At 34.2% G+C, this 25190-nt stretch overlaps 1 protein-coding gene across 2 annotated transcripts in view; it reads right to left on the bottom strand.

The window, feature by feature from the left end:
* Positions 1–25190, bottom strand: part of csmd3b (CUB and Sushi multiple domains 3b) — a 399549-nt gene that overhangs the window by 176950 nt on the left and 197409 nt on the right. For both annotated transcript variants that reach the window (XM_083523961.1, XM_083523962.1), the window contains exon 7: positions 9343–9420. In XM_083523961.1, coding sequence (XP_083380087.1) covers positions 9343–9420 — 78 coding nt within the window. The remainder of the gene's footprint in view (positions 1–9342; positions 9421–25190) is intronic.

Below are 25190 nucleotides of genomic sequence, written 5' to 3'. Positions count from 1 at the left end.
CTTAAATCACAACTATTTTCCTATCTCTTTACATTTTAGATTACAATAAATCTTACACACAATTCTGATTCTGATACAGCGTTCCAAAATTTGTTTTCTAATGAAAAATGGTGCAATAATGTTTGCATACACAGAAGTAAAGCCAACCACATTGGAGAGCCAACTAAATTGTAAACCATCAAGTTTCTGAAGCTTGAGGCCAGAAAAGTGCACCACAGTTAAATAGCTGAATCTAATTGGTTGGGCAGTGTGGATTCTGAATAGCTCAGAAAGTAGTTCCAACTGTAACATGAACAACAAAATTATAGTAATATGTTTATTCTAATATTTTGTCTTCATAGTAACCAGTCATTTTCACTCATTTGTACAGCAAACACTCCACAAAAGACCCCAAAACAATAAAAAAAAAAAAAACATGCAGGCAAGGAAAGGCATGTAATTGTAAATCTCAGGCATATAACAATCATGGTGCTTTTACTAATGTCTGTCATGACTGTCACTAATCAGTATGTCAACTTACTCTAAACAAACTGAACAGTTTATGTTTGTTAATGTGCAGTGGAATAAATATAGATACACTATAACCTATAAACAGTGGCTGTTTTTCATACTCTTAATTTGAATCTTTATTGTTGTTCTTGTTTAGCAGATCATTTATCAAGTCTCTTTATATTTCAATTTCAAATTCAGTTCAGATGGACCCTACTGAGACATTTGAAACAGTAACTGTAGACATTATAATAAGCTGTTGTAGGCGGAAACATCACACTTTACATAAAATCAGTTACAGTCTACAGTTTTTCATCAATATAGCAAAGAGTCTAGTGATTTTTGCTATTCTGACCTACCCAAGCTACCTAAAAAAAAAAAAAGTAAAACAATCTTACTACCATTTTCTGTTAGTATTGATTTCTCTTATCATTCTGAGGTGCTTTAATGGAAATCCAGAATATTGGACATTTAACTGTTGCTCACAACGCATCTAAAATTTTATTGTACATTTATCACAGAAAACACTCTGTACAAAAAAAAAAAAATCTTGTTACAGATACTTGTTACAGTTACTGAGTGATTCAACAGGGTTGAACACAGCCAATTTACAACATAAAAACACAAAAAAGACTAAACAAAATCATCAACTATTATTGTTTGCTTCTGATAGAAAAGTACGTTACAGTTTATTTCAGGAAAAATTCAATTTATAAGAAACTCGACTTACTGGAATGTGAAAGTAAGGCAGCAAACGCTATGCTATTTTCACAGTAGGCTTCTTTGTATTTCAGTGCAACTGCCATTATTGGCTTTAGAAATTATGAAGGTAAGATTGAATTGACCTTGTAAATCATTTTGTACATGACTATTTGAGCTATAGCTGTTTGCTAGGAAAAGATTAATAAAACATTTAGAAACAAACACCATCTGCTGTCTTGTCTTACCCAATAGGCATTAATATCTTTATTATGTGCAAATTAATGAAAGTCACGGACACACTAACATCTGAATCTCTACTTCTTTTTATCAAAGTTCTAACTAACACTGCTGTTCACAACAACATGCTGAAGAAATTATTTGATTAAAAATAATGTTGCAGTGGGTCACTCCATATTTGTTGGTTATATTATTATATAAAAGGTTATATTATTATGTTTATAAATAATTTTACTTGTACACAGGTTTCTTTTTTAACATTGACAAAAGAGACATTTTCAAGAGCTCTCTATTTGGTTACATTTTAAGAAATGGATTCAAGTAACAAGGAAATTAAGAAATAGGAAAAAGATGGAAATAAGAAAGTTACACATAAATATATTGGGGAAAAACATCTGGAAATACTCTCTGTAGATCACAGAATATGTTTGGTAACTATTGATTCTTAAACCAGTTTTAAACTAAGACATGTTGCAGTTGCAATATTGCACATCATAAGGTATAATACATTTATAAGTGCAGTATTAATTATACATTAAGTATAATATTTATAATATATTATATACATAATATATTATAATTAGGGCTGTCAATCGATTAAAATATTTAATCGTGATTAATCGCATGATTGTAATGAGTTAACCCACAATCGCAACTTAATCACACACTTTAATCTGTGCTAAATGTACCTTAAACTAATACTTTTGAAGTTTTTTTATATTATAATTAAAATATGCATGGACAAACATGGATGCTTTATGCAAATGTATGTTTATTATTAGTATTACATAAGTCATTACATAAATCATCAGGTCACCATGGATGTTTGTATGACAATGGATTTTGGTGCTTTATTTGAGACTTGGTTCAGTAAAACAAATATTTAGTGATTAAAAATTATTTTTTGGAGGTGTTTATTTTTTTGTCTTTATATCTGAGTAAAGTAAGGATGTCGTGAATAAAAGTGTGTTGTGTTGAAGGTTTTAATTTTGTCTCTTTTATATTTATTTATTTTTAAAACTTTTACATGTAGTGAAAGATCTTGAGTGGCCCGTTATAGAGCTCTAACTTCATCCTTATTGAACAGTTTTGGGGTAAATTGGAATGCTGACTGCACCCCAGACCTCCTCACCTACATCAGTACCTGACTAAATTAATGCCCTTATGACTGAATGAGCAAAAAATCTCTACCAACCACACTCCAAATCTAGTGTATCATGTTCCCAGAAAAGAGATTATTATAACAGCTAAAAGGGACTAAATGTGCATTCATATGTTCAAAAAGCACATACAAATCAGATGGTCAGGTGTCCACAATTTTTTCAGCACATACTAATCATAGAGATTCACATATTCTAGCGTAATAAGCATGTTCCTTGATTGAAATCAGTGATTAACCTCACTAATGCTTTATTTCCTGGATGATCACAAATTCCCATGGGATCTCCATGCTCTAAACTTTAGTAAAAAGCCTTCCCAAAAGAGTGAAGGTTATTATAACAGCAAAGTCTCAAAAGAGAATTTCAGAAATAAGATATGATTGTTAGGTTTCTGCAAACCTGTGACAATACATTGGAAATTGGAAGTCGACTATGTACTTTAAAGCACATGCACACACATATTTGTTTCTGTCTGATGCTATCAGCAATCATCTCTCAACACATTCTTAAAACCCAGTACTGATCTGAATACATGTAAATGAGATAAACCCTTTACATAACCATTCTGTTACAGTGGCACATATTAAATCACATTTCAATCAATTTCAACATTTTGACTGAAACAACAACACAAAAATAAAACTGATACTCTTACATACTTTATAAATACTTATAAATGATATTTCTAAACACGCACATGTGTCCAATTCTCTCCATGCTTTCCTTTGAATCCTGTAAACTGAGCATCCCACCATGCATTTATGCGACCGTGTGGTGAACAGCGGTCCATCCGAACAAACGGTGCTCAGGCAAGCAAACAAAGTGACAAACACATGCTTGCATGCACCCATATCTGAAGTGTGCAGAGGGGTCTGTGCAAACCATGCTACACTGGCAAGGAGTCAGGAGTACATTCCCTTACAGTCCCAACAAAATGACAAACGCACTTACAAAATGTCATATTCTCGCAACAGCACTTTTAGCTTTCTGTCTGAACATTGTAGTGCACACATCCATTGCATATGCTGAATTTCCTTACACCAAGGACAGTTACATGCACGAGCAGACAAAAACAATGCCTCAATGCTGAGGCTATGCGTACGGTGTGTCACGCAGAAGACATTTTCAACCAACATACAGTACACACGCTTTTCCATACTTTGCCTCTTTTTATAATCTTAAACCAGCATATGCTTTAGCATAGAATCCAGGCTATCAAAATGTAAAGGCTATTATTTCATAGACATATTTGATAATGTCATTAACACCTGGCTAAGAGTCATTATTAAGCACATGGTACCTGATGTTTTGACATACAGATTTGTCACATTTACAGTAAACAAGCAAAGCCATGGAAAATCCGCACACAATCCTACCTTGTTTATTGATAGCTATAGCATAAAGCGTTTTAAAACAAAGGCTATATTTCTAATCATTTATAAATATACATTGATAGCATATCATAGAAAACTTGTGAGGCATTATATATATATTTCAAAATTCAGTTCATGTCACAGACATGACATTTAATTCATTCTTTTTTACTTTACTGTAAATTAATGAAAAGTTGATCATTGTAAATACATGTACATTTCTGAGAGACAAGTCTTATTTGTGATCCTGATTATGCAAGCCAAATTTCTTAGTGATTATACCACACACTTTTGAATTTTTGGTGTTGATGAATTTTGCACAACAGCAGCTCTGACAGTAGTTCTGGCTGTAGTATAAATCACAGGTTAATATTATTGCGCTTGCTCCAATACATAACTCATACACTGGGCGGTATAAAGAGGATGCTCCACATAATGAAAAACTAATAATAAACAGATTTATTTATTTTTTTTTTTTGAAGATGCTGAAATGCTGAAGTTTACTGTAAGAAGATGTTTATAGAGTTTCTAGTGTCAGCCCTTTGTAACAGTGAGTAGGTTTATTAACATGAGAAAGACTTCAGGATAAAGTATTTTGCATTTCTTAAAGACAGTGAATACAGACGTGGGTGGTGACTTTTTATATTGTAAGCGATAACACAAGCTAACTTGTCCTGTGGATGTTCCATAACCTTAAATGCAAATGGTTAGATAAGGCAATATCTTAATTGAAGTTGTAATCATGGCCGAGTTGCTGTGTTATAATTGTAATAACAAACTTTGAATCATGCTGCTTGAAAAAAATAATCCACATCGGAGTGGTAATAGTTTGCAGCAAACACTGCCCAGGCATGTTATACATAACAGCATCTTTCATTAAGTGTTATTCCTTAATTAATAGGTGTAAATAATATACTTAATTGCATTCTTCACAGTTGTATGAAAATGTTTGTATCAAGCATATCAGTAATAACCCACAGATTCGTACACATGTTATTAATTAATCTGAAATGGAGATTCCTACAGTATGTTATAAACAGCACCTATTTGCATCTTAAGAAATATTTGTATATTGCTTTAAAAAGGCATGACTGTGTACATGGCCTTCATAAAACGGTGGTGCAAAAATAATTATTACATGAAACAGAGGCATTAAGCAGATTACCATACATATATCTCATGAAACGAACATCTCCTTCATAGGTATAAGAAACCATTGACAATCAGACTCTTATACAATTAAGGATGTATGAGAATGTGAGTTGTTTTGTTTACTTGTCTCTATATGACTTGCTGGTGGCATGGCTGAGAAATTGGGCAGAAATTATGTCAGACTATCCACAGTTCAATATGTAGTGACCAGGATTGACCTTAAATTTGTCAAAAAATTGAATACACATAACTTTAACTGTCTAGTTTAAAACCATCATTGCAAACAGTAGCTTAATGCAAAAATTTCCAACATGCTTTATTATATATTTAAAAAAATTTAACACTTTCTTATAGTCCTCTGTGCTCTATGTATTACGTAGATAAGTACGTGTGCGACGGTTCCGAGCAAAAAAACAAACAAAAGTACGATTTAAAACTAAAGTGTCTGTTCACAAACCAGCCTTTAGAGACCCTTAAATGTAGCACACATCCCTACGCTTTATGACTTGAGATAGAGGAATAATGTTAACCGTCTGAGAGGTAACAAGGACCTTAAGAACAACTGAACTAGAGTACACTGAAGTGCCAGACAGGTTTTTGGCTATTAAGGAAAAACATGTAAGGAAAAATAACTAGATTGGAAAGCAAACCAGTAAATCAAATAAAATTGATGTCAGATTCTAGATATTAGGAAGAAATTAGAGCACAATTCGATATTTATTGAAGAGTTATTTAGTTATAACTAGAAATATAGTGGCAGTAGTTTAATTTAGTGCAATACAACAATAAGAAAAATACACTTGGGAATTATGTGTTTGGTTATTTAGGTATAAGGTATAATTTTTACATTGCATTGGATAGACATGGATTATATACTTATGTATATGTGGTAAAAGTTTATAAAGATCCATCATCAACTGTGAAAGAAAAAGTGTTTTTTTTTCTAGAACGTGAAACCACTTGGTGCTCATAAAAGCTGATGAAGTAATAGTTGTTGTCAAAACATGACCCTTACTCCACAGAGCTATGAAGTTTAAAAAGTAGTAGACAAACAGACAAGCCCTTTTTACCCCCACAGGAATAACTGCAAACCGAGATGTCAATAATGCTGGGCCCATTGCTGTTTTATTAGCAGGATGATAAAGTGAGCAGTGGATTGTTAAAAGGTCAATGCCTTGGTTCTCTCAATAGTTCTGACACAGGTCATGAAATCATGTGTGACTTTTGGAAGTAGTTAACATCCACCATATAAATGATCACACCTTCCTCTTTTTTTCTTTTTGAAATCTTTGATCTCAGTGCATTATGTGGGAATAAGGAATTAAACTTTTGCAGTTTCGAAATGGGAAGAGTTGCAAAGTGAGAATCAGTGAAGATCTGTGGAATTATTATCAATAGTGGTTTTAAGAGGAGATTGAAATCAATGATGATTGTCATCAATTTACTTCAGAAAAGTATGCATATGCCCAAATCATTGGACATCCAGAATGGCCATTGCACTGTTTAGTAAGGTTTCTATAGAAAAGTGCCATTTTGCATCTAGAATTAAGGCTAAACTAGATTAGACTTTGGACAAATCTGACAATCTTTAACAATTTAATTGTATGTCTTATTTTTCAGTCACCCCCCAAGAAACTGTTTTAGATCTTTCAATTTAACTTCATTAGAGGTGACTGTATATATGTGATAAATAAATGGTGTCTGCAAGAATGAAAGGGAACGTTTATAGGACTGTGGTGAGACCAGCGATGTTGTATGGTTTAGAGACAGTGGCATTTAGTAAAAGACAGGAGGTGGAGCTGGAGATAGCAGAGCTGAAGATGTTGAGATTTTTGTTGAAAGTGACGACGATGGACAGGATTCTAAACAAGTTTATTAGAGGGACAGAGCATGTAGGATGTGATGGTTTGGACATGTGCAGAGTAGGAACATGGGGTACATGTCATGAGGGGACATGGGGTACATGGGGGTTCCCCCACATGTTGAGGGAAGACATGCAGGTAGTTGGTTTGAAAGAGGCAGATGTACAGGACAGAGGGTACGGAGACAGATGATTTGCTGTGAAGACCCCTAATGGGGGAAGCTGAAAGCAGAAGAAGAGATGACTGTATATAGGCTTTACTTTATGTTTATAGACAAAAGTAGATCATTCTTGTGTAGAAAATGTTGTTTAGAGAATTTATTAAATGCAAATAAAGAATGGGTTGGAAAACGCCTTCCAGAAACTAAGATCTTATTTTTGTTGAACAAGAACAAGTGGAAACAATGGGAGATCCATTTTATTTGGGCACTTATCGGAGAAGATATTTTAGGAAAACAGCTGCAGTGAGAAAGAAGAAGATTGTAACTAGGAAGTAATGTTCTTGTTCAGCTGCCATTTTTCCAGGATGTAAAGAAAAATTTAGAAACAAAAGAAAATAAAAACTATATATTATTTATTATGCATTCATTATGTATTATTCATTTACAGAATATACATGCTCACCGTTATGTTCTTTTTATTCTCAAATTTCATCATGTTTTTGATTATTCCCAAACAACACTTACATTTGGCTTGATCACAGTGTCAATCAGGTTGTTAAGATTGCTTCATGGCTACAGATTCGGGTTTTTTTATAGATTAAAGCCATATGTTTTTTTTTTGTTTTTTTTTTTTTTTATATGGTGAAAATGTTCTTTTACGCAGGAATTGATGAAAACATTTAGATCTTGGAACCTCCTGCTGATTGGCGGTTTCTTGGTGTTTCAAATGATTTTGTGGAATGTTACCAGGTTTTCAATGACTTCAGAAACTTGTGAAGTTTCTCCTAGATTGCCTATATAGTCTAGTCTAAAACTCCAGTACTTTTATGTCAATAACAGCGATAAATTTTTGAAGAGTGGTTTTTGTGGACATAAATTCAAGGCTTTTGGGTAGCACAGCAAGCTCAGAATGAGTTCGTCCCAGATCGTTATGCACAGTGATGACGGTTTTCTTACCTTTGTTTTCTTCATAAGTCCTCTTAAGTGCAGTAAGCCTTTGCATTTATTATTTCACATAAATTAAAAAAATATCTCAATTAAATATGTTTTATAACTCAATTTACAGTGTACATAAAACCAGATTAAAAAACAGATCACGATCAATGCTCTGCACATTCCTCAAATAATTTAAACATGGAAGATTCCAGTAGGATTACATACAGGTTGTTGACTTTGCTTGGTTTGAAGTTGAGCTGAGAAACCCCTCGGGAAATAAACCCCCAAATAAATATGATGTGGCCAGTGTGCCTGGTTTCAGTCCAAATAAATGCAGCAAATTGGAATGGTGATGAAGTCTTTTGAGATTTAAACGGGTGCTGGTAGTAAGGTGAAAAGTATAAATCTAATCATGGAAGTAACTGCAGTGCACTTCAGTAATAACTGTAAATCTAGTTTAAATTAAGTGTTTGTATCTCTGTTTGTATTGCAAGCTGTTGCTATGGGAATAATGACGTGAGAAGTAAATAGACTTCATCTGATCACTCAAAACCGCTGAGCCACACTGGAATTAGCTCACTAATCTGATTGTATAATTACTCTATAGTTATTTAAAGTAACTACGTTAAGCGTAATATGTTGAATACTTACATAAGTATTCATTGCCATGCACTCTTATATTGACTAATTTATTTGAACTTACCGAATTTCTCAGCCAAAAACTGTAAGGTATTTTTTCTCAGTGTAGCTTCCTTCTTAAATGTTGATACAGTATTACATTAAAATCTTGAATATATTTTACTTACCACCATGCTACAGTATGCTAAATGAAGTATGTACATCTTTTTTTCTCTTAATACCTTTAACCTGTCTGGCATTCCCAAAATAGCCCAAATTTTGTACTTACCTTCACGATTTATAACAAATCCCAGGAGTTTGAAAGATTCATTTCTAGTCACTTTGATTCAGGGCTGCACAATGCTAATGCTAATTCATTATAATATTAACACAGACAAAAGCTGCTGGTTTGAAGATGGCCAGAGAGACTGTTCATGCAAACATTGGCAAGTTACGATGCCCAAAAAAAAGCAATGAAAAAAAATGAATTCAAACCCAAAAGTGTGAACCACACCAACAACACAAGACAAAAATGCAAAACAAGTGAAAAAAGAAGAAAGAAAGATAGAAAGAAGAAAAGAAAGAAAGAAAGAAAAAAACAAAAAAAGCATACCACAAATTTACCATAAAAGAGTAACAAAGGGTGGACTCACAGATAGCAAACTTGTTGTTGTTGTCTTTGCCCGGAAATAATTTTACTCCTCTAGACTTAAAATCTACGGACCTTTTCACTAGTTCAAGAGAAAACAAAAACAAAACAAAAAAAACAAAGAAAAAACAAAAATCAGGTGAAACAGGTCACAAATTAATTTGTCCGCATTAAGGAAAAAAAGTGTCATCAAGCTTATGAAAAGCAAATGCTTATGAATAAATGTATTCAAACAAAATAATACTAATAATAATGAACAAAAACAGCAGTAAACTTCCTAAATGTTCTGTGCAAAAGGAAATAAAAGCAAAACTGTGCTGAAATGAAGGAAGGAAGGAGAGAGAGGATTAATAAAGAAGCAGCAGGACAGGACTTCTGTTCATTTGTCAACCTTGAAATGGATGAAGAGTTTTTCAAACTGTATGTCCACATCATCTTACAGATCAGACATTGCCTTGGGTATCTAAATGGTCTTTAGGGCCATAAGTCGTTCATCATAGTTCTTCTAGCGATAAAAATAAAATGGCCAATTCTGTCTCACTCTGTCTGTTTCGATCTCTCCCTGTCTTACTCTAAAACACACTGACATGAGCACATACAGTACAGAGTTGTACAGCAAGACAGTATTCTGTTTTAGCAGGAGAGCAAAAAAGACCATCATCTCAGAGGTTACACAGAAGTCCTGTTAAAAATGTCAGGCATAATAATAATAATAATAATAATAATAATAATAATAATAATAATAATAATAATAATAATAATAGCATCTGAAAACATTCACATGTTCATAAATGCTTTCTCTTTTAGAAATGGTGCATGTAATAAAAAATATACAATACATATACTGAGTGCATTTAACATAATTGATGTGTAAAACTGACATTTGTTGCAACTCAACACATGTCATCCCATAATGTAAATTGTAAATGACACACAATTGGGTAAATATATGAGGAACTCAAAGGACATCAAAGGGACGAACATTCAAGTCTTTAATGAGGGTATGAGCACAATATTGTGTTTAAGCACATGATTCAAATGTGGGAAAACCACCATCATGGAATGAATAAAATGACAATGCTCTACATGATCAGTGAGTCTGTTATTACACAGTAATCCCAAAGCTTCTTCTGATAAACTTTAATGTGGGTCCCTTAAAAATGAATGATGAGAAGAGACGACAAAGTGAGTGATTTCCATCAGTGTGTATGCAAGAGAGTGACATTCGAATGAGAAAGGAATAGAAGAAGAAGAAGAAGAGAGAAGAAAGAAGGCACCTATAAAGCACACTTTTGTTTTATACTCCTGTTTTGTACAGTACTTACACTCACATGTGCTTCTTGAACCAAGTGTACTACCATTTCAAAATGGAGACAGGAATAGGAAATAAGATGTTTGCCCACCCTTACATCATACATTCGTCACTTTGAAATGATTGATTATAAGATCATCAAATTAGCAAATAATACACTTAATAGATTAAATCAGTGTTTTACTGTAAAATTATGTATCCGATTATAATATATATTTAAATCTTATAAATCTCAAAAATAATAACACACAAAAAAAATACACCACATCAATCCAGAAGTCACCATTAATTCACAATTGCATTCAGTCTTCCTGACATTAGCACACTTTAATTCACCTGCTCATTAAACGTACATATTCTCCTATTAACCCTCATTTATGTGCTCATTCATCTGTGTGAGGTTTTTTGCTATTTCAACTGTTATTTTAACGTGTTGTCTGTTTGTTTGGTCATTATTCTTTATTTTGTTTTGTTTTACTTGTGCAATTGATTTTGGTTGCCCTGTGCTGCTCTGTTTGCTCAATGTTCAACTCCTGCCTGTTCCTTCGGCTCATTTAGTGACATCAATCTGCCACCAACCTGTGACAATAGCTGGTGTGTATTCAGGATTGCACAGTCTGTCATAGTATTAGTATTATGGTGTATAGTCATATAATCAACAGCCCAGTCCACAAACCATATGTGTAAATATGTAGCTTTAGAGATACAAAACAGTTTTATTCCAGAAGCTACAATATCTTACATGCATCAGATATTTTCTGTCAAGTTAAGCCTCCTGCCCATGTTTATTTTATTTTCATTTTTTTTTAAATTGTGGTTGGAATACGGTTCTCTCCGAGTTGATATTTCAATAAAATGACCGAATTTCCTTCCTTTGAATCAGCCAACATGCTGATTTCTGATGGCTCTGCACAAAGTAAAGCCTTCCAATGAATTTCCAATGAATTTCCAATGAAATAAAAAACTAAGCTCACACCTGGAAGTATTTCAGAATTCAAAACATAGATTTCAATATATTAAATATGCAATCTTTCTTTCTTTAGGCAGGCATCATGAGCAGAACTTTAACAGGCACTAAAAAACCTGCAAATGACATACATAACCATGTAACTAGCCATAATATAAATATAGTGTTATAAGAAGCATAGGCTAATTCTGTGACACATGCTAGAAAAAAAAAAAATCTATGCTATCGTTTACTTAAAAAGACGATATGATCTGACTTCTGAAACACAGTATACAGTAGCTTTGATACAATTCAACCTCTAGGAGTATCTTGTTTATAGAACTCACAATACTTTGAGTTCAAGGCCAGCTATTTTTCTATGATAGTTAGAAGTACATTGGTCATACAATTCCACATCTCTAAAAACCATTAACTGGCACAAAAAAATAAAACATTCTTTGCAGTATCCATTAAATCAGTGGTCTATAGGAACTCAGAATGCATGCCAATTACATTATATTACATTACATTCAGTGACCAGAACTTTCATGTTCCATTTTAACCACTTTGGCTTTAAAAGGAACCTATTTCCCATAATGTCAAATAAGATGCTGTGGTTAATGCAGTCAGGTAATGCTAAGTGCTTAGGCATCCATAGTGCAAAGCCATCTGTTCTACCTGTCAATCACCTCAACCTATACCTGTGAATAACCTCATCAACCACTGCTTTATAAATATGGAAGAACTTTTATAAAACACATCTATCAGAGCTCACTGGCCACATTTATACACCCGCTCATTCATGCAATTACCCATGAGTGAATCATGTGGCAGCGGAGCATTGCATAAAATCATTCAGTTAAGCCTCATTTAATGTTCACATAAAACATAAGAATTGGGTGACTTTAACAATGGTATTGTTGGTTTCAGTGGGACTGATGTGAGTAACTGCTGATTCCATTTAACTGTCATGTATAACAGTCTTGAGAGTTCAGAATGGTGAAAGAAAAAAAACAAAAAAATGTCCAGTGAGAGTCAGTGCAGGCAGAAAGTCTTGTTGATAAGAAAGGCCAGACGGGTTTGAGCTGACAGGAAGCCTACAGTAACTCTAATAACCATAGCATCCCAGAATGCTAAATGTTAAACCTTGAGGTGTATCAGGATTGAGGTTCCACAAGAATCTAAGACTTGAGTGGGCACAAGCTCAGTACAGCTAAACAGAATGTTTAACACATTTGTATTGTAAAACTTGATTTTATTACTGCACACATCTATGACATGCCCCGCCGTGTAGCCTGGTTCCATAAATAAATAAAAAAACAATAAAAACCAAATGAGAAAGCAAATGTTTCAGTTTTGCAGAAAATCCATACTAAATGAATTCATTAAAGAAATGGCATTTTAATTTAATGATTGCAAACACTATATAAAAGTTGGTCTCAACAAATGTGCTATTAGATATTTGGGTCTGTGGCTGAATACCTGTATGTACAGTAGGAACAGGTTCGCAAAAATAAATGTATTATCACACATATGTGTCAAAATTCATTGTCAGAAAGTTGCTTATTCTAAGAAGGCCAAAAGCAATGATCCCAATTTTGGTGATTTTCCAATGTGTTCAAGTAATAAAGAAAGTATCCTACTTTTATTTGTCAAATTCAGCAATATTTTACACTGTTTTGATAATGGGAACTTTATTACCATTCAACACGTGACTACAATGATAATTAACATGTGCCTATAAATATAAGATAAGCTGATAATACACTTTTCTTACAACACAATATGGTCCTGTTACATTGATACTACGCTGTTTGCCAAAGAAATGGCTGTATGATTTAGATTAAAGCAATAATAAATTACCCTCTTTGTAGTGTTTCCCATAAATAAAGAAAAGCAAATGGAGGCACATGATGTCTCAGGAGTGCATTTAAAAAATATTTAGCAAATTTTTTGAGCAGTGTTTTGTTAAAATTAAATTAAAGATTAATTAAAAGCTATATATTTTGCAATTTTGTGCTTGACACATTTTTTTTCAAGCCCAAAGACAACAACACACACTAAAGTTAATGGCCTAATTACTGCTACCAAGTTGGTTATAGAGCAAACAAGAGACAATGGGATAATGCAATGTCTCAAGTATTAAGATGGCTCAGGAAAGAAATAAGAAAACAAATAAAACACACATGTAAAATAAACTTTTGTACAGTTTATCTTCTTTTTTTTTTTTTTAGGTATTTACAATATTTTAGGTATTTGCAATACTAAATAATATCTTGATCTCTCTCTATCCAAATTGTGAACAATAGATTATGCAAGGGTCAGATGTAATAGATCATTGCAACTGATGCTATAGTTCAATTTACAAAGACTGTAACTCATTATGCAAGGTGCACTGGTGACCGCCTAGTAAATGAGTTCTGTATGAGGTGCAAATTGCAATTTTAATGCCCCAGTAAAATGGAAACGACAACCATAAACAGGCATAAAAAAAAATACAAATACAAATCCAGTGAGGAAAAGACAAATGCTTTAATAATTAAGATTATCTTGTAAAAAATAAAAAAAAATATGGATGTGATTAATATTACTGTTGTTAAATAATCAATATGTTTACAGCATTGCAAAGAAAATGCTCTATACTGAAAATTCAAATTTAGGCACAAAAGTGAGGCACAAATCCTATTTCTTTGCCTATATTATGTGATCTCACCTCAAGCACATTATTGCACTTTAAATTTTAAGAGAGTCACACATGACTTGTCAAGCAGAACGGATGTGAACGCCAAAAGACAGATGTGTTTAGCAACATCAAAAAAATGATTCCATGTATGAAAAATGACTCATATGGTCAGGCTGCACTTTAAGAGCGTTATTTAAAATCCTGCCAAATCAGCTAATCATTAAACAGGACACTTTAAATGGAACAGTAAGAAGAGGCGATAAATTGACACAGATCAATAGGAACATTACCGCTCTCAGGCTTGCGTAGAGCATTGCTTCATTTAAAAGCTTCTCTAAAGTCAGTTCTAAGTGAATTCTCTGGATAGATCTCTTTAGTTCAGATCATCTGGCTAATGGCAGCTATCAGAGTTTACCATATGTTTCACCCTATGGGGGGGTTTATGCTTAACATTTAGTATAGACAGAGGGCGAGACGAAGACTTAATATATTGTTAAATTATAGATAATGAGTGAACAATGCTTTCTTTATATAGGCTGTTCATTTTGGGGGGGAGTGTCTAACACTGACTTCAGTCTCCATGAGAATATTCAGTGGGTGGCTTTTCTCACTTGGCACTGAAGAACATCATATGCTACTCAGCTCATTATACATTTTGGCAAATAACAAGAACACATTTTTGTAATTGTGTAAATGATAAATAGTGGTTATTTTTCTGCATATAACAAATTTTGCTTCATTAATTTACTTAATTCAATGTTATTTCATTTTAATAAATTCCCTAACAACTATTTAACTGTTAATTCAAATAAAACAAACAAACAAACAAACAAACAAACAAACAAAAACCTTACACTTATAAATAAGAAAAATATATATTCAAAACTGTCTACATGCAATTATTTACTCATCAAATATTTAAATTAATTACATTATTTGGTCAATTTTTATTTTACCTTGAGAACCTTGATGGCAAGACACCTGCTAAACTCCCAACTGTTATTTTCACTACATTTTAGACTGCCACAGCTGGCTTGCATTATTGTGACTGTAGAGGTAATCAAACAACTGACATCAAACAACTGCTAGACATAATAAGTCCAGTTTCTAATGGGAACAACAGAAGGGATTGGATGTGTATTATTATTAATCTCTACACAATAAAAAAAGGAAGATTATAGGTGACACCCTTAGCATGTGGCAACAAAGACATTGAAATTAACACCATATTACAATCATCACCTCAAGGGAATCACCTACAGCAATGGATTCAGATAATTGATGTTTATTTTATACAATTTTAGCTCTAGAGCAATGAATTATTATTATTAACTGTTATTAACTATTATATACAGTGTTAATAAAATAACATCTTCAATCTATCGAAAAAGAAAGAGTAAAAGAAAAAGAGAATGAGAGAAGGAAAGATATGTATGAAATGGAAAGTATGAAATGGAAGTAAGTGTCAGATATAAAAGATCCCTGAATTCTGCAAATATCACATGTATATACATGTATATACATTTACATTAATCCATTATTTGCATTACAATATTTTACGTTCTATAACTTTAAAAACTCTGAATTATGTTACATTTTTGTTTTGAAATTATTTTAATCAATATGTTTACCAACGCACTGCTCAGGTTTAGAGCTGATATTGAGTTTCTATGACTTTTTAGAACTGTATTGATTGCTTTGACCTGTTTTCATGGTTTTTAATCATTGTACATAACTCAGTGAAGCAACATTGTTTTCTGAAGCTCCCATTCAACATTTAATTCCTATTTGCTGTTATGTTATCATTTGTCTGGGGTGCAGTCAGCGTTCCAGTTCATCCCAAACGTGTTCAGAAGTATTGAGGTCAGAGCTCTATAGCAGGCCACTCAAGACTTTTCACTCCAAACCATGTAAACCATATCTTCCTGGAGCAGGCTTTGTCTGGGGAGAACCACATATATGAGTTGAAAAGTCAGGTGTCGCAATACATTGGTCCATATAGTATTATAATGTTCAGTGGTATAAGCTAAGTATAGAATGTATGCAATTTAGACATTATAATTAATTGTTTTACACCTTGAAAGTTTTCAAGTGTTAAAAGGTTTTCTCTAGAGCACACTGAGAACACAGACAGGCATCTAGACTGGCTCTAATACTGTCTTAAGTGTCACATTTCAATGATGCAAAATTTCAGTGGCTAATTTCACTTTACTCATGAAAATGTGCCATTAATGAGTTTCTTTCTTATGTATGAAAGCTGTTTAATAAATACTATATAATAATAATAAATAAAAAATCTTACATGTACATCAAATTAAATGAAATGTTAATAAGATTATGTTTAAAAAATATTTTGCAATTCATTTTCAGTTTAACACAATGTTTGATTACGTACGTTGTGTTTATTCAATGTCGGACAACTGTTTAAAGACATGTTATTGCATCTTGATTGTATTTGATATGAGGTATACATGTACATAAAGACTTCAGTGAGAAAACATCACAGAGCTTCTGTGTTTATTATCTTGCTTACTATTAAGGGGCATAACATTGAAAAGGCATTTATTTATTCATTGGTTTTTGTGGAAAGCTGGTGAATGACACACCGGCAATCAATATTTTGTGAACACATGACCATTACACCCATATGTGTTCTTATAGGTCCTGTTAGAGAGTACAGATTGCTGCTAGAATAACCTTCATTTACATTTCATCATTTACATTTATGACATTTGACAGACATCCTTATCCAGAGTGACAATTATCTAATTTACACAACTAAGCTGTTGAAGGTTAGCTTAGTCCTAATACAAAGGGTTAGGTTATGTTAAGTCCTAATCTTAACCACTGAGCTACCACTTTCCATTATTCTTTCAAATACTTTCCACTAGATTTTGGAGTTTGGCTGAGGGGATTTATGTTCATTCAGCTGCAAGAGCATTAGTGAGATCAGGCACTGATGTTGGGTGAGGAGGTTGGGAAGCACTCATGGTTCCAAATCATACCAAAGGTGTTCAGTGAAGTTAAAGACTATTAGACACTTAAAGTTGTCTTATGTGTGGAAATATGTTCTGAGTTGTCTTATGTGTGAATAAATTAATCTCAAAATTACTTTTGAACCTTTGAACCTATTATTTTTAGAGTACAGTGAAACCCCGTTGTACGAGCAACCTATAGTACGAGCAATCGGAGATACGAGCAAACTCGCTCGCAAAGTTTTACCCTGTTTCACGAGCAAATTTCGAAGGCACGAGCGAACCCACGCTGCCGGTTCCCCGTTTTCGGGGAGGGTCGCATCAGTCGCTTAGTTGATGACGTATCACTCAGTCGCTCTCATTGTTCAGTGCAGCAAAAAGTAACTGTGGCAGCGGGGGCGTGGCCGAGCGGCGGTTTGTGAATGGAAGGCGGGTCTGGGAGCAGATAGGCAGGGGATTGCCTCACCTGAAGGTAATGTGACCTAATGATTGTTCTCTCTTTTCAAGTGATCAGAGGGTGCATTTAAGGAGGAGAGCGTGTGTGTGTGTGTGTGTGTGTGTGTGTGTGTGTGTGTGTGTGTGTGTGTGTGTGTGTGTGTGTGAGCATGCCAGAGACGTGCTGCGTGGGGCACTAAGCAGACCGACACTAAAAAAAAATTAAAATTAAAGTGGCTCCCGCAGTAACTTTTTTTAGTTTTATATTTTAATTTCACTAGAAATCTTGAAAAATGTCTCCCAAGAAAATCAGTGATGGTGCTGTGAAAACCAAAGTAAATAGAATTACATGGAAACCGAGAAGGTTATGAGTGTGGTGTGCGTCTCACACTCGCAATCAACCACTACCGCATGAGTAAGTGTTAAATTATCTTTATATAACGGTAATTTGCGGTGTATTTGTTTAAAAATAGGCTACAAATACTTTTTAAGTGCAGAAATAAGCGATCGAATGACATCTTGGAACGGATTAAATCACTTTTGCATCATTCCTATGGGGAAAATCAGTTAGAACATACGAGCAAATGGACACACGAGCAATTTTCAAGAACGAATTATGCTCGTACAACGGGGTTCCACTGTAGTTGCATCATAATACACACTGAATAATCACCTTAAAGTGACAATAATACGCATAAGTGATTTAAGAGTAAAAAATGGAAGCAGAGTATTTTTTAATAAAACAGATAATGATAATTATCTTGGACCCGGGTCTCTTCACCAGACAGCACATTTTATTATTTAAACACCAATTCTTCTATGAATATATTACACATTAAGTACCATCTAATGACTCCATAATGCAAGAAAGTGCAATCATGCAATCAACTTTTAATTAATCGGAATCAGTCAATCATCTATTCTCATGGGTCATCCTGATTAGAGAGTTTTTTATACTAATTAAACTCGATTTAGTAATTAAAAAAGGAAAAGACAAAAGGTACCTGGAGATACAGCTGAAATGATCAGACACTAAATGGTTGGGTTTGAGTGATTACTTAAAGTGGAGTTCAACTCTCTTTTAAAAAATATTCTAGCAATCGAATTCAATAAAACCCTCAATAAACACTAGATTTAACTATAAGATGAATTCTGAAAATGTTTATCGAACATTTAATTCAATATCTCTAAAACTGCATCATCATGCAATTTCAGATTTATGATCTTTTATTGTTCTATAAGGCATTTACGGCATAATGCATTTACGGCTAATTTCTTTTTTTCCCATTCATGGCCTTTATAATAATTTGTACTGAACACCCTTTAGACTCATGTACTGTAAATGCACTACGATTAATTCATTAGTGCTGGCTCTGTGATTAAGCCTCTGGGTAACTGATCAGTAGGCCAGTTGCATTCAAGCCCTCAGAACTGCCAAGTTACCACAGTTGGGCCCTTGAGTGAGGCCCTTGACCCTGTCTGCTCTAGTGGCGCTGTATCATGGCTGACCTGGTGGTCTGACTTTAAATTTATAACAAGATGGAATATTCAAAAGAAAGTTGTCACTGTGCTGTAAAGTACATATGAAGTTAAGACTTATAGATAATGATAATAATAATGATGATAATTAAAATAATAATAATTATTATTATTATAAAAACAAAATTTTAAATAAGCATTAGAGATAATGTTATTATGATCTCACTGGTCACTCACGAATAATGGAGCACTCAGAGGGAAAAAAAAAATCCTCAATTTAAATGCGATTCTGCATTGTCTGTTTTGATTTTGTATAAAAACGAAACTCGAGATGTTTAAAGCTTCTGATTGGAAGTGTAGCATTCATTACATTTACTGTCAGGTAACGCTGAATGCTTCATTTGTCATGTAAGCACAAATGTCAAACCATACGTTTTGCCAGAACATTTGCCTCATGGTGAATGAGCATAATCACAATCGGCCGATCATTACTTATTGTACTTCAGGTATGGGTTGAAATGCATTTATCGCTTATAAAATAGACACCAAATGCAAGAAATTCATAATCCTTATGAACAAACAGAGACAAAGAGTTTAGATGGACGCATCTTGTTTACACAACCGCCAGGAGACCAGTGACCAGGATAACCACAAGACAAATGATTCCAGGCTTTTCTGCTGCAAGGATGCAGAGAGTGCTTAAAGATAAAACTTATTCCAGGCTGACAACAGAAAATTGCACTGAACATTAAAAACCACCTATTTCATATACAGTGTTGTCTTTGACAATTGCATGTGCCATGACTGTGTAGTTTTCTCACAGGACTCAAAAACTAGGTCATGCCCAACAAAACAGTTTCATGATCTAGCTTTGGGAGAGTGTGAATTGGAATTTTATTAAACTTTACTCTGGGGAATTAATAATCACAACCTTGCAATGAGGAACGGCAAGAATTTTGGCCTGCTTTACCACACACATGCAGATACATTTGTGCATTATTCATTAGATACTCATCTCCCTGGATGTCTATTTTCCATTTAAAGATTGTGTACTAAACTCTAAGACTGACTAATTCTGAGCTCGACCTCAGTCAAACTCTGCTATTGCATGATGCCAAGGTGGGAGAACTTTGGCCCTTTAGTGAAGATAGCAAATGTGCACAGTGAGTCACAAAGGCCTTGTCTCTGTACAAGATGACTCAACTCAGGCTTTGTCTGGACCTTCTGTGGGATTTTCACTGAAAACTGTCCACACAGCATCACAGCTGTTGATCCCAAGAGAAGCAAATACAATGCTATTGCTGGAGGTTTAGCGCAATCTCTGCTGAACTGTGCCACAATGAAGACTTTTTCTTCTCTGTAAACTCTATCAATGTCACAGCTGACTTGTTGGAGTCTCTTCAGGGATCATGAACCACCAAAGAGACAAAAACTTCTATTTGTTTATCTTTTGACCATTTCATATCAATATCTAAAGAACTGCCTACACTCCATTCACTATATATATATATATATATATATATATATATATATATATATATATATATATATATATATATATATATATATATACAGTGAGGAAAATAAGTATTTGAACACCCTGCTATTTTGCAAGTTCTCCCACTTAGAAATCATGGAGGGGTCTGAAATTGTCATCGTAGGTGCATGTCCACTGTGAGAGACATAATCTAAAAAAAAAAAAATCCAGAAGTCACAATATATAATTTTTAAACTATTTATTTGTATGATACAGCTGCAAATAAGTATTTGAACACCTGTCTATCAGCTAGAATTCTGACCCTCAAAGACCTGTTAGTCTGCCTTTAAAATGTCCACCTCCACTACATTTATTATCCTAAATTAGATGCACCTGTTTGTGGTCGTTAGCTGCATAAAGACACCTGTCCACCCCATACAATCAGTAAGAATCCAACCACTAACATGGCCAAGACCAAAGGGCTGTCCAAAGACACTAGAGACAAAATTGTACACATCCAAAAGGCTGGAAAGGGCTACGGGGAAATTGCCAAGCAGCTTGGTGAAAAAAGGTCCACTGTTGGAGCAATCATTAGAAAATGGAAGAAGCTAAACATGACTGTCAATCTCACTCGGACTGGGGCTTCATGCAAGATCTCACCTCGTGGGGTCTCAATGATCCTAAGGAAGGTGAGAAATCAGCCCAGAACTACACGGGAGGAGCTGGTCAATGACCTGAAAAGAGCTGGGACCACCATTTCCAAGGTTACTGTTGGTAATACACTAAGACGTCATGGTTTGAAATCATGCATGGCACGGAAGGTTCCCCTGCTTAAACCAGCACATGTCCAGGCACGTCTTAAGTTTGCCAATGACCATTTGGATGATCCAGAGGAGTCATGGGAGAAAGTCATGTGGTCAGATGAGACAAAAATAGAACTTCTGGGTCATAATTCCACTAAACGTGTTTGGAGGAAGAAGAAGGATGAGTAGCTTCCCAAGAACACCATCCCTACTGTGAAGCATGGGGGTGGTAGCATCATGCTTTGGGGGTGTTTTTCTGCACATGGGACAGGGTGACTGCACTGTATTAAGGAGAGGATGACCCGGGCCATGTATTGCGAGATTTCGGGGAACAACCTCCTTCCCTGAGTTAGAGCATTGAAGATGGGTCGAGGCTGGGTCTTCCAACATGACAACGACCCGAAGCACACAGCCAGGATAACTAAGGAGTGGCTCTGTAAGAAGCATATCGAGGTTCTGGCATGGCCTAGCCAGTCTCCAGACCTAAACCCAATAGAGAATCTTTGGAGGGAGCTCAAACTCCGTGTTTCTCAGCGACAGGCCAGAAACCTGACTGATCTAGAGAAGATCTGTGTGGAGGAGTGGGTCAAAATCCCTCCTGCAGTGTGTGCAAACCTGGTGAAAACCTACAGGAAACGTTTGACCTCTGTAATTGCAAACAAAGGCTCCTGTACCAAATATTAACATTGACTTTCTCAGGTGTTCAAATACTTATTTGCAGCTGTATCATACAAATAAATAGTTAAAAAATCATACATTGTGATTTCTGGATTTATTTTTTTAGATTATGTCTCTCACAGTGGACATGCACCTACGATGACAATTTCAGACCCCTCCATGATTTCTAAGTTGGAGAACTTGCAAAATAGCAGGGTGTTCAAATACTTATTTTTCTCACTGTATATATATATATATATATATATATATATATATATATATATATATATATATATATATATATATATATATATATATAGTGAATGGAGTGTAGGCAGTTCTTTAGATATTCATTAATCTTATTGTTGAATGTCACATACGTATGTTTCATATTATTTGTATATGTGTTTACTTAATATTGTTTTTATTACATTAAAAATACAAATATAATATAATATAATCATATAAATTAATGATAAAGTATTAAGCAACTACCAATGGGAATGAACACAGTACAGCACATGCAATTCATCTCCTGATATGGGATGCTAGCTATGTCATCCAGTGATAGTAGTAAGGATGACTACTGTAATTTTCAGACTATTAAGCGCACCCAAATATAAGCCCACTGAATTTTACAAAAAATTTTTATGTGAACATAAATAAGCCGCACCTGTCTATAAGCCGCAGGTGTCTACATTAAAACTAATGAACTTTACACAGGCTTTAACGAAAGACAGTGTCTGTTACACGGCTTGTATCTAAACAGGAGCCTACCAAGAAAGTTATTGTTCACTGTCTTCCTCCTTCCTTTCACAACTATTTTTCTCGGAAGATTTTTCTTTTGGCATCGTCGTGCGTTTAAAAATCACCACTGGTGAAGCTTTTCTCCCGATGCTGTGCAGCTCAGAACACAGGTGAAGTGCGTGTTTTCATGCCCGGTTGTTTTCAGCGCGACAAATGATTCGCCTTTTCTGTTGCCAGTCCGAGTGAGCGGCAGGTCAAACGTCAGAGGAACATCATTTCATTGGTTCACCTCAACATGTTTAGCAATTTCACTGGTCTAATGTTATGGGGCTCAGTTTTTTGGCTTGAAGCTTGTGAAACCGGGAAAAAACAGGGAAAATCCATAAATTAGCCGCTTTATTGTTTAAGCCGCGGGGTTCAAAGAGTGGGAAGAATGTAGCGGCTTATAGTCCAGAAAATAAGGTATATGTTTATTAGAGTGACAGGCAAAAATATAGCTTGGTCCAAAAACATAACTGTTTAACTGGCAGGCCGTGCATTTCACATCTAGGACTTCAGTGTTGTCCTACCCGTATCAATCCAACTCTTAATACGATGATTATAGCGCCACAGATATAGAAACTATCAATATTAACAATATTAACTATTAATTTAAACTTAGTATAGCAGAGCATTGCAGCACAGTCAGGTACCTCATGCAGCGAGAATAAATACCGCCCACCCCAATTTTTTTTTTTTTTTTTTTTTATTATTTTGTCTGTGAATTACAATTTTCCTGGGGATATGAAATTATGTACAGCTTTACTTGAAAAGTCCAAGTATGGTAGTTTCTTCAGTTGTGCATATTATCAGTAAATCAAATCTATATGTACCAATATAAGATATTCTGTATACACAACCATTACATCACTCCTGAAATGTACAAGGTTAAAGTGAGTACTGCATACACGATGCATGAATGTGTCAAAATAATGCAATGAACAGAACGTAGATTTAAACTTTGTAATACATTGCATGTCTAATTTATGCAGCGCATGTACAGTATTAGTACTGATGGAGTTATAGTGTAAGTGTGTGTTTTAGACACTTGCCATTTTTTGACAGAGACATAGATGAGGCCAGTCAAATTAATTACTTCCCTCAGGCCAGGAGTGAATTTTTATCTGAACAAGCTTATACACTTTCCCCAAAGGACCAATGAGTTTGTGGCAGGAATGAGTACCAAAGAAGGACTTTATTAGCTTTGACAGATCCTCCAGTTTATAGAACAAAACATCTCCTAAAAAAATAAATTATATATATATATATATATATATATATATATATATATATATATATATATATATATATATATATATATATATATATATAGTACAGAAAACTTGATTCTGACTAAGGAAGGCCAGACATTGTTTCAATTCAACCCCAGCTTTATTTTCTTTCTATTGACAGTCTGAGTTAATAAAACACTATTTCAATCAGACATCCGTGAGCCTACCAGTAAATCAGAAAACCCACCTCTTCTGTTCATGAAATTATTATGTCTTTACTAGATCCCCCTGATACTTGAGTGCACATTTCCTAGAAGCTCTCAATTTCAGCTAATTCTCAGTATCTGTGTATTCTGTACAAATTACACTAGTTCACTTTTTTCCTAATCAGCACTAACACATTACAGTCAATCCCGAGGCCTAGTATGTTAAATAAATTAAAATGTTACCACAAGTTGTACTAGAAAAGAGACTTTAAAACCTACCACAGTCTGCAGCATTAGATTTACAACATATTAACATATAAAAATTATTTTAGTATGTAAGGGTTGGCAAACACTTTCATATTCCACGCATATGTAGTCAAATGATTCATTCAGTAGAATTTATGGTAAATATGTGCTCGATGTTGGTCACAAACAATATACAGCCAGACACACGAGACAATTATGGCTTTGGATGACTTGCTGTAACTTAATAATTAAGCAGTTTTTGATAAGCAAAGAAGAAACAAGAGACAGCCATTTCCAAAGAATTATTTTGTGTAGTATTAAAAAACTTATTATTGTATTATATATTATAACTTATTATTTCCAAAAATACTATTTTTTATAGAATGAGTAAAAAGGGAAATGTCTGTCTCTTGCTGTATTGTGTAAGTATGACTTAAGTGGGCAAAATAAAATGAACAAAAGATAATAAGACAAGAAATAATACATATCTAGCAACATAAACATTGAGGAAACATCTGAAGTCATAAGTAAAGGGGCCTGTTTCTGCAACATCAAAGATCTAGCTAAATCTGATTGGACAGTTTCAAAGGGTTGCTTGTTTACGGCATCCCTAGA

Source organism: Silurus aristotelis (genome assembly GCF_946808225.1).
Source record: "Silurus aristotelis genome assembly, chromosome: 21".
Lineage (NCBI taxonomy): Eukaryota > Metazoa > Chordata > Actinopteri > Siluriformes > Siluridae > Silurus > Silurus aristotelis.
The sequence above is the reverse complement of the archived record's forward strand: the minus strand, read 5'-3'. Positions and strand labels throughout refer to the sequence as shown.